The sequence below is a fragment of the Capra hircus genome (genome assembly GCF_001704415.2).
Source record: "Capra hircus breed San Clemente chromosome X unlocalized genomic scaffold, ASM170441v1, whole genome shotgun sequence".
Classification (NCBI taxonomy): Eukaryota; Metazoa; Chordata; class Mammalia; order Artiodactyla; family Bovidae; genus Capra; species Capra hircus.
The window spans coordinates 32,763,574-32,775,580 of record NW_017189516.1 but is presented as its reverse complement, the minus strand read 5'-3'; the positions used below and the strand labels follow the sequence as shown (position 1 = coordinate 32,775,580).

Here is a 12,007-nt window from a genome sequence, read left to right as displayed (position 1 = left end):
TGCTCACTCTATTTTGCACACTAGATTTGCCAAGAACTTGAAGCTCCCTGCTATTCTGTACCTATGTTATATGGAAATACTTTTCTTGCTGAATTTTTTATGAATATGGTTAAAAGTTTTTAAGTATATTTAATTGAGAGGTATGACAAACCAGCGTAACAAAGTTTCACCTATAATTTTGATAGTTTTCCATCTGTTTTGGGAGCTTGATGCAATCCTAATAAGGGGATAGCAATTTCATTATTAAATGGGGCTAACATTATTTTGGCTACCAATTGTACTTAAGAGTAATTGTCATAATTAACTCATGATTTTAATACAAGTGGAACTGCATGTCTACTTTTTCTTAGCACAATTATTTTGAAATTGATCCCATTTTGTAGCTGACATAGCTAGATCATACTCTTAAAAAGTAATTATTTTGTGGTTTTATTTTTACAAATAACTGATACAACAGTGTGGTATTCACAATGCTATAAAATGTGAGAAGAGTATTTGTGAATATTGATTTCATAGGCGATAAAACTGATAAAATGTTGATAAACCCAAGCAGAAGGTCACTGAGAACTGTTTATAAGCATTAGGTATTAAATTTACAGATGTAGAGTCAAAGTTGTACATATATGGTGGGATGGACACTCACCATGAATTCTGATGGATGTTACAATGAGAGAGAGAAAAAAGCCAAGTTAAGTAGTAAATAGAAAAATGTCTAAGCATATTCCCGTGCATCATCTTCTCCCATTAAGTTGATTTTTATCACTTTGTGTATAGGAGTCTTAACAGAATCATATTTCCATCCCTTCCTGGTGAACAACCTCTCAAGGATGTCTGGCATCCGGTAGCCCTTGCTTAGAATGAAATCTTTAAATGCAATTGTCCCATAAAGATCTTCAAGAATGTCCTGTTCACGAAACTTCTTTCCAAAAATCCCACCTTCAAGTAAGGCCTTGGGGTCAATCAAAGGTTCGTCATTTATTAGCTTTTTCCACAACTTGGGCTGCAGGTACCATGCACCATACCTTATCTTCACCCAGTCAGGTTTATAAGGATTGTGTGGTTTCTGGAGTTTCCTCTCCCAGTTTCTTTCCTCCGTGGAGAATTTTTTCACCTCCATTTTACCTATCTTGATGCCGAACCTTACCTTCGAAGAAACCTGGGATACTTTCTTCATGCAGGGTTTGTCATGGGTTGGTGGGCAGTCGCAGCCAACCTCACACAGTTTCATGATGAACTGTTCGTCAATGCCCAAGTCTCCGAAAGTAGAAATCCATTTGCAGAATTTCCGAATTCCTTTTGGTACATTAAAAGACAAATCAGTGAGTGAATCCTTTCTGCTTGACTTTTTGTCTTCATAATACAAACTGGCTGGGTGTGACACGGGAGCCTCCTTGACAGGTTCCAGCTCGACTGCCTCAGGGCGTTTTTCACAAAGATTTGTGGGGAACTTCTTTTTTCTCTTGGGACCCAGACTGTAAGCCCACAAGTCCTCCAGCTTTCTGTCAGGATCGAGCACTTCCAGCACCTTTAATAAGAGGTCTGCAGGTAGATCTTCCTCCAGCTTTGTGTAGAGCGCAAATGGATGTTTGGTCAGGTGGGCTTCAATTTCCTCCACGAATGCCTTCCTTGCTTGCTGGGCTGATGAAAGCGTGGAGAACACCTCTGCTTCCGCAGGCAGCTTTTTCTTTGGTGGGGCATGCTGGGGAACTCTGTGAGCAATCACGGGGAGAAAGCCCTCATTAGGTCCTCGAGTGATCAGATCTTTACAAGGTGGGCAGCCCTTCCGGAAGTCGTCCAGCCCCTCTTTCACAAATACCCACTGCCGGCTGTCCAGGTATGTCGGGAACTTCAGGAGTGCCTTCTTGTGTTTCGCGAAACACTTGGAGGGTAACTTGTCTTTGTACCAGGGCTTGCAGTTCATACCCAGGGGCATTGGTTCCAGTGGCCCCGGCCCTAGCAGCCACTTCTTGTCTGCCATGGTTCCCCTGGCCTCAAGGGGGACTCACCACTTTAGTAGTTTGTTGTCCCGGCTTCTCCGGTTGCTAGGAGACCACGTAGCCAGGTGCCGCTAGATTCTTCCTGGAGGCGGGTCAATGCAGGCACCATGTGAAACCTGCATTCTCCCAGGATGCGCAGTGAAGGCACATTCTTTTTTGTTGTAGTTACTGTGTCGTTGTTACTAGTCCATTGTATGGACATAGCATCACTTATTTATGCACTCACCTTTTGATGGACATTTGGATTATTTGCAATTTGAGGCTATCACAAATAAAGCTGCTGCAAATATTTGTGTTTCTGACTTTGTATGTCCATATGCTTTCATTTCTCTTGGGTAAACTTTAACTGATGGAAAGCTGGGAGCAGATGAGGTTTTATGTTTTAGACCACTACCAAACTTTTCCAAACTGGTTGTACTAGTTAATATTTCTTCTAGTTGTGTATAGGGGTTTCCCAAGTGGTGCTAGTGGTAAAGAATCTGCCTGCCAATGCAGGAAACTCAGGAGACATGGGTTTAATCTCTGGGTTGGGAAGTCCCTTAGAGCAGGAAGAGGTAACCCAATCCAGTATTCTTGCCTGGACAATTCCATGGAGAGAGGAGACTGGAGAGCTATAGTCCACGGGGTCACAGAAAGTCGGACACAATTGAGCATGCACACACACACACATATACACACAATAGTTGTATTTGGCAATGGCACTCCCTCTCCACTTTCCCCGATACTCAGTAAGGTTAGTCATTTTAATTTTGGATGTTCTAATATGTGTATGGGCATCCCTGGTAGCTCACCTGGTAAAGAGTCTGCAATGCAGGAGACTTGGATTTGATCCCTGGGTTGGGAAGATCCCCTGGAGGAGGGCATGGCAGCCCACTCCAGTCTTCTCGCCTGGAGAATACCCATGGACAGAGAATTCTGGTGGGTTAGAGTCCATGGGGTCTCAAAGAATCAGACATGTTGCTGCTGCTGCTGCTAAGTTGCTTCAGTTGTGTCCGACTCTGTGCAACCCCATAGACAGCAGCCCACCAGGCTGCTATGTCCCTGGGATTCTCCAGGCAAGAATACTGGAGTGGGTTACCATTTCCTTCTCCAATGCATGCACACATGCCAGGTTGCTTCAAGCATGTCCAACTCTGTGCGACCCTATGGACAGCAGCCTACCAGGCTCCTCTGTCCACAGGATTCTCTAGGCAAGAATACTGGAGGAATCAGACATGACTGAGTGACTAAGCACAGCACCCACAGCACAATAGGTGTATAATGGTATCTCATTTTGGTTTTAATTTGTATTTCCTTAAGGAATACCAGTGTTGAACATCTGTTCAGGTGCTTATTTGCCATTCATATATCTCCTTTGGTGAAGAGTCTATTCAAATTTTTTGTACTTTTAAAAACTGTTTTGATTGACATCTTATTTTTAGAATTATTTGTGTATTCTGGATGTAATATATGATTTGTAAGCATTTTCTTCCCCACTTATGATTTTTCTTTTCATTGTCTTAATACTGTCTTTTAAAGAACAATTTTTACATTTGATGAAGTCCAGTATATCAAGTATATATCCAGTATATGGCTTGTCTTTTTGTGTTGTATCTAAGAAAGCTTTGCCTATCCAAAGTTTGCCTATTCTGATAAAATTTGTATAATCTTGAGGTTTTATGTTAAGATTTGTCATCTCTTTCAATTCTTTAGGTGATGGAAGATATGGATCAAAGTTATTAATTTTTATTTATTTATGTTTGGCAGTACTAGGTCTTTGTTGCTGCGATCAGGCTTTCTCTAGTTGCAGTTAGCAGTGGCTACTCTCTAGTTGTGGTGTGTGGCCTTTTCATTGTGGTGGTTTCTCTTGTTGCAGGAGCACAGGCTCTAGAGCATGGGCTCAGTAGTTGTGGCATTTGGGGAGCAACTTAGTTGCTCCTCAGCATGTGGAATCTTCCCCTACCAGGGATCAAACCTGTGTCCCTTGCATTGGCAGATGAATTCTTATTCACTGCACTATGAGGTAAGTCCCAAAGTTTTTATTTTTATTCTTCCTGCAGATATCTAGTAGTTCCAAAATTTTTTATTTTTATTTTTTGAAAAGAGAAAAATTTCTCCACTCAATTACCTTTGTAACTTCATAGGTATGCGTTGTCCATATTTCTGTGGGTCCATGTCTAGACACACTTTTCTGTTTCATTGTCTAGACACACTTTTCTGTTTCATTGATTTCTCTGTCTTTACTCCAATTCTGTTCTGTGTTGATACTTTGTATTTTACAATAAGCCTTGAAACTAGGCTGCGTTAGTTCTCCAACCTCTTTCTTCTTTTACAAAGTTGGTTTGACTCTTACAGGTCTTTTAAATATATATGAGAATTTTTGAATCAACTTGTCAATGTCTTTTGAAAGAAACCTGTTGGGATTTTGATAAGGATTTGTGGAATCTATGAATCAATTCTGAGATATTTGACAGCTTAACAATATTGAGTTTCCTGACCCATGACAAAGGTACATGTTTTCATTTATGTATATATTCTTTCATTTATCTGAGCAATACTTTGTAGTCTGTGTATACATCTTTCACATCTTTTTGTTGTTGTTCATCTTCTCTGAACTTCTGTTTCATCTCCTCCTGTCTTTAACTTCCACTATGGAAAGATACAAAGTTTGTTCTTGCTAAACTGTCAAGAAAGCTTTTATTTTACTACTTAAATAGTTAAATGAAAATAGTATGACAATGCAAATTTATATTATTTCCAGACTTGCAAAAGAAACCACAACCAGTATGATACATTGTGTAAAGTATGTACAGCTTTAATAAAAGAAACAAACCAGCCACTATAACATCGGAAATGTTCTAGAATAGCAATAAACCAAAACTTTTAGTTAGTTTTAGAAAGTAAAGAATTAAATAGCTGAAACTCAGTTTTAAACTATCAGGAGAGGCGCAAATTATTTCCTGTAATAATGCAATATATTTGGTATATGGAAGAATATCAAAGGATAAACGACCATTCCTGATTTCATGGAGGAGAAACATTTCACACTGGTACCTTGGTATCTGCCTGGGGTTAGCTCAAGGACTCCCCTTAGATACCCAAATCTGTGGATGTTCAAGTGCCTTATGTAAAATGGTACAGTATTTGCGTATAATCTATGTACATGCCTGTATACTTTAAATCATCTCTAGATTACTTATAATACCTCTTGCAATGTAAATGCTCTGTAAATAGTTGCACCACAAATTCATGTTTTGCTTTTGGGATTTTTCTTTTTCCAAATGTTTTCCATCTGCATTTAGCTGGGTTCATGGATGTGGAACCTAAAGATATGGACGGCCGACTGTACTGCACCATTTCATACAAGGGACTTGAAATCTGCAGATGTTGGTATCTGCAGGGGTCCTGAAACCAGTCTCCTTTGGCTGCTGACAGATGACTGTATTCTTCTTATGGCCTCTCTTCTTTCTAGCCTGACTCCTCTGCTCCACACTGATGTGGATTCTTCCTTTTTGAAATTACAGCTTTATTGAGGTAGAACTTACATATTATCAATTCATTCTTTTAAAGTGTGCAGTCTAATGGGTTTTAGTGTATTAATAGGATTGTGCAACTATCAAAGCAATCGGTTTTGACACATAGTCATTAATCTCAAAGGAAAACCAAACCCATTGGCAGTCACCTCGTCCATCCCCCAGCCACCTCAGCCCTTGGCAGCCACTAATCTACTTTCTGTCTTTTTAAATTTGCCTATTCTGGACATTTGATATAAATGCAATTATAGAATATGTGGTCACTTTTGACTGGCTTCTCTCATTTATCATACCGTTTTTGAGTTTCATCCATGGTGTAGCACATATATGTACTTCATTTCTTTGTATTGCCAGATACTAATCAATTATGTAGATATATCATATTTAATGTATCTGTTCATCTGTTGGTGAATATTTGGGTTTTTCCACTTTTTTGTTGTTATGAATAATGTTACTATAAACCTTCATGTACAAGAGATTTTTTTCTATTCAGTCTTTTGAAACTTATTATAATCTTTTTTCCCAGCTTTCGTGATATATAATTGATAATTTAAAATTTCATATTTTCAAGGTATACAGCTTGATGATTTGATAAACATATACATAATGAAACAATCACCACAATCAAGCTAATCAACATATTCATCATCCCCCATACTGTCCATCTTACTTGGCTTAAGATCTACCCTCTTAGAAAATTTCAAATATATAATATTGTTAACTATATTCACAGTGTTCTACATTAGGTTTTCAGAATTTATTCATCCTAAATGAGTTAGAATTTGTACCCCTCGATCAACAACTTTCCCCACCTACCAGTCTCTGACAACCAACTCTGTTACTACTACTGTTCTCTGCTTCTAGGAGTTTGACTCTTTTAGATTTAACATATAAGTGAAATCCTGCAGTATTTAATTTTCTGCATCTTGATTATTTCACTTAGCATGATGCCCTCCAGATTAACCCATGTTGCAAAAGGTAGGATTTCCTTCTCTTTGAAGGTTGAATAATATTCTTGTGTGTGTGTGTGTGTGTGTGTGTGTGTGTGTGTGTATCTCATATTTCCTTTATTCTTCTCTGGATAGATATTTAATTTGTTTCCATATCTGGGCTATTGTGAATAATGCTACAGTGAACATGGGAGTGAATGTGTCTCAGTATCCTGATTTCATTTTCTTTGGATGTATACCCAGAAGTGAGATTGCTAGATTATAAGGTGGTTCTGTTTGTAATATTTTGAGGAATCTCCATACTGTTTTAAAGAACGGTGATAAAAATTTACATTCCCACCAACAATGCGCAAGGGTTCCGTTTTCTCCCCTTCCTCAACAACATGTGTTATTTCTTATCTTTTTGAAAATAGCTATTCAACTTCACTTTCACTTTTCACTTTCATGCATTGGAGAAGGAAATGGCAACCCACTCCAGTGTTCTTTCCTGGAGAATCCCAGGATGGGGGAGCCTGGTGGGCTGCCGTCTCTGGGGTCGCACAGAGTCGGACACGACTGAAGTGACTTAGCAAAGAGTGTGAGATGACATCTCATTTTGATTTTGATTCACATTTCCTTGATGATTTATGATGTCATGTACCCTTTCATACCTTTTAGTCATTTGTATGTCTTCTTTGTAGAAATGTAGGTCTTCTGCCCGTTTTTTTTTAAATTGAGGCATTGCTTTCAGCCATTGAGTTGTATGACTTACTTATATATATATTGGATATTAAGCCTTATGAGAGATATGGTTTGAAAATATTTCCCCCATTCTGTGGGTTGCCTTTTCCCTCTGTTGGCTGTTCCTTTTGCTTTGCAGAAGCATTTTTATGTGATAAAATTTCTCTCGTCCACTTTTGCTTTTGTTACTTCTGCTTTTGCTGATATATCCAAAAAGTAATTGCGCAGACCAACATCAGGAAACTTTTTCCCTATGTTATCTTCTAGTAGTGTTACAGTTTCATGTTTAAATCTTAATATGTTTTGAGTTTTTTTTAATGTGAGATAATCTCATTATTCTGCATGTAGACACCAAGTTTTCCCAGCAGCATTTACTGAAGAGAGTATCTTTTCCTCATTGGGTGTTCTTTTCTGCTCCTGTGCTGTGCTCAGTGGCTCAGTTGTGTGTGACTCTTTGCAACTCATGGACTGTAGCCCACCAGACTCTTTGTCCATGGATTTTTCCCTTAAAGAATATTGGAGTGGGCTGCCATTTCCTTCTCCAGGGGATCTTCCCCACCCAGGGATCAAACCTGGGTTTCTTGCATTGCAGGCAGATTCTTTACCACTGAACCACCTGGGAAGCCCCATGGATTTATTTGGTATTTATGTCTTATTTTAATGCCAATATGATACTATTTTAATTACTGTAGCCTCACAATATATTTTGAAATCAGGAAGTATGGTTTTTATTTCTCAGGATTGCTTTGGCTATTTGGGGTCTTCAATTTGTTACAGTTACTTTGTGACCTAATATGTGTTCTATCCTGGAGCATGTTCTCTGTGCATTCAAGGAGAATGTGAGTTCTTCTACACTTGTATAATAACTACTGTATATTTATGTTATGTCATTTTAATCTATTGTGTTCTCACATCAGTTGCTTCCTTCTTGATTTTCTGTCTGGATGTTCTATCCACTAAGTGAGGTATTGAAGTCTCTTACTATTATTGTACTGCTGTCACTTTCTGCCTTTAAAACTGTCAGTATTTTTCCCATCTTTATTAATGTATGATTGACAAATAAAGAAGTTTTATAAGTTAAGACACATAATATTGAGATATATCAATATCTGCTTTATACATTTAGCTGTGTATTCATATAAATGTTATATAGTCTTGTTGAACTGACCCTTTTATCAGTACGCATTTACCTTCTTTGACTCCAAAGACAGTTTTAGACAAAATGTCTGTTTTGTGTGGTATAAGTGTAGTTACACTTGCCAGGCTGGAGAGGGTGAGCCAAACTGGACAGGGCTAACTTTAGAGCATCCCTTTGGGGGCCTGCCCTGTGACCCCCACCCTATAAAATTATGGTGCTGCTCCTCCAGGGTCAAGGACAGGAACTTGGTACTCTTCATGCTTCTATGATATTCCACCTGGCACCAGGATCACATGAAAAAAAAAAAAAAAGAGCTGATGCGTGCAAAGAATTGACTCTTTTGTTCCCCTTCTATAGCAACCTAAACAATATATCCAATAAATACATATATCAGCCAACTCTAATGGGAGCAATAAGGTGACCTGAGCAAAAGGTAATACTTACTTTTGTGCTAAGGAGGCTTGAGAAGCTAATAGGATTTTATGGGGGGGGTGTTTTTATTATTTTACTAATATGCTGACATCTACCTATGACTCCATGCAACTGGTATATGCCACAGAATCTAACAGCAGGAAGGATCTGCATTGCCAAACAAAAGTGGAGGTAGGGAAAAATGAGACTATCAGAGATACGAGTATGGACTTATCACAGTGTTTTGGGGTGAGAATCAGTGGATCAACTCAGAATTCAGTTCAAGGTTTGATACCTGGGCATTATCCTATGTTGACCTTGGTTACTTAGGTATCAGGGCTTCTAGCACTCCAAACACGCTCATGATCCAAAAGATTTCTGAAAAAAGCTTGTATATACTAATAAATGCTTTATGTGCTCACTTTTTAAGCATATGCTTAGTTGCTCAGTCATGTCTGACTCTTTGAGATTCTTTGCAACCCCCTGGACTATAGCCCACCAAGTCCTCTGTCCATGGAGTTTTCCGGGCAAAAATACTGGACTGGATTACCATTTTTCCCTCCAGGGGATCTTCCTGACTCAGGGATCGAACCTGTGTCTCTTACATCTCCTGCACTGACAGGCAGGTTCTTTACCACTAGCACTACCTGAGGTGAGGTGAAGTCACTCAGTCGTGTCCGACTCTTTGCGACCCCCGTGGACTGTAACCTACTAGGCTTCTCCGTCCATGGGATTCTCCAGGAAAGAATACTGGAGTGGATTGCCATTTCCTTCTCCAGGGGATCTTCCCGACCCAGGGATCGAACCCGGGTCTCCCGCATTGGAGGCAGATGCTTTAACCCACTACCCGCGAAGCCCTAAAAATCTAGAGCTGTGTCCTTGACCTTTGGGGAACTTTTCTCATGTGTAAAAATGAAGTAGTTGAAGCAGATTTTCTGACTTTATAGACCAAGATAATTTAAATCAGGAAGATTTTTTAAAATAAATATCTGAAAAATCTGTGAGGAGAATATTAAAGTATCATCTTAATGATCTCTAACCAGAAACTGTTCTATCTTTTCATGTGGAACAAAATGAAATTCTTCTACCTTGGAGATAAGCAGAGCCCAAGGCCCTTAATCTCAGTAACACAGTGTATCCAAGAACAGTGCACTCAAGGAGTGTGGCACCTAAAGATGAAAGAGCAAAGTGCCATTCATCTATTGCTTTCTGCATTACTGTGCAGCTTCTAGGTCTTAATACCTCTGACCTATGGCCTGAGCTCCTTATCTGGTTGACTTCCCTTTAATCTCTTTATCACCTCTCCAATAAATCCTCCATACTGACTCTGGTTGTGCATCTTTCCAGACCAAAGATCCATCATGACATTCTTCCTTCATTGGATTTCTGCATCAAGGGAAAAAAAAAAAAACTTGTCTGCTGGCCAGTCATTTAAAACCTTCCACAGTCTTCTCTTGACCTGCCTTTTCAAATTTGTCTTCTTTACTCCCTGTGTTCTGTACAACTCCACACTGTTGTAGCTACTGTTCTGAATGCATTCTGCTTTCATACTTTCTGAGTCAAGCTCAAGCTTGCTTCTCAACCTCACCACTAACCCCATCCCTTTACTGCCATTCTGACAGTGGGGTCCTACCCACCCTCCATGACCTTGTTCAAATAATTCCCTACAGAACCCTCCTAGGTCTCTGCAGTTGGACATAATCTACCTTTTGCTTTTATTCCCAGAGCACTTTGAACCTTTTCCAGAAAACTCTTGTAACAGCTGGCTGCTTTGTCAGTTACCCTCACTGCCTGTCTCTCACAGGATGAAAAGCGTGTGTGCCTTAATCATCATCATGACCCCAATAATGCCTAGCATAGTATGAATACTTGATGAGGATTCAGACAACATTGGGTGACAACCAAAGGTAAGATTATAGCCAAAATAACATGTAAATAACATGCAGGAGGTAATACCAAACATTTTGTTAGTTTTAATGGTAACTTTATTTCTGGCCTTATTTGTAAGACTATTTGGCTATAAAGAACATGGTAGATAAAACATTTCTATCCCCTTTATTCAAGATAGCCATTCTATCTGTTTATACTAATAAGAATAAAATCTTTATTAGAGGGCTCAGAGTTAAATAGAAGCGGTTGAAATTAGCATTTAAGTAGAATTTGGTGTTACCCAGATATAACACAAATTTGTAGTATATGATTATTGAGAGTCAGTTCTCCTACCATTGTGTAATATATTTTTTAGCTCATTGACCAAGGTTCTTCCTTGTTTGGTTTTAGAACACTCTCCCCTGTACCACGGCCAACAGGCCAGAGAGAATTGGTAAAGACTACTGATAACTATCACTTATGTATCATTTTATCATGTTCTGAGCACTTTAATGTATTTTAGGTTATTTAATCTGTCTGAAATCTCTTCAAGGCAGGACTTGTTTCCTTTCTTGAGTGAGGAATCTCAGGCTTCAAATGTCGTGTCTCACATCTAACATTCAACAAATAGCAGAACCAGGTTCAAATCCAGATTTTCTGACTTGAAACAGCCAAGCTATGAAGAATGTAGAAGAGCTGGTTTGTAGACCAACAGAATGAGGAAGAGTTGGTTTTTAGAAACATCATTTGTGGTCCATCCCCTGACCTAGTCAATGTGTTGGTGTATTCCCAGAGCATAGCTAACCTTGAAAAAATCCTTGTAATAATTTAATTTCTCTGTATAAACCAATATTACACTAAAACATATATAAACATATATAAACTAAAACGTGTAAACCAATATTACACTAAAACATATCTATGACCATCTCCCAAGATTAGTGTAGTTTATTCTCTGAAAGAAAGAAAAAACTATCCCAGAGCTTATTAGAACTCCAAAATGGGGAATGTGGAGTTAATGCGAGTCTCTTCATAAATTATCAAATTATCTTGACCTTCAAGAAAAGATCAGGAGGTGCTTCCTTCATTCTCCTTGCCTTTCTAGTTTCTTTTTAATTTTATTTTTAAATTTTCTCCTCTTTTTGAATACCAAGGAAGTATTTCTAAGGAGCTCCACTGTGGAGAGTAACTTGTCCAGGTCCCTTTGCTCTGTCTTCTGTATTCAAAACCATCCATATCTTTGCCTTCATGACCTTCAAATTCAGTGTTTCTTAGGGAAATTTGCTCTCTTTTGTTCTTCTCCTGACAGGACTGGCAAGTCATTAGATGCCCTCTCTGTGTATCTGCCAAGCTAGCTGTATTTCCCAAGTCATAATTGTTTTACATACAGTTTTACATGTATGCTTTTTG

General features: G+C 38.8%; 1 protein-coding gene across 1 annotated transcript; it reads right to left on the bottom strand.

Moving 5' to 3' along the window:
* Positions 1-712: 712 nt before the first annotated feature.
* On the bottom strand, positions 713-1,978 carry FAM47C (family with sequence similarity 47 member C). The gene has a single exon (XM_005700945.1). It carries the CDS (start codon positions 1,976-1,978, stop codon positions 713-715), a length of 1,266 nt encoding a protein of 421 aa, XP_005701002.1.
* Positions 1,979-12,007: the final 10,029 nt, after the last annotated feature.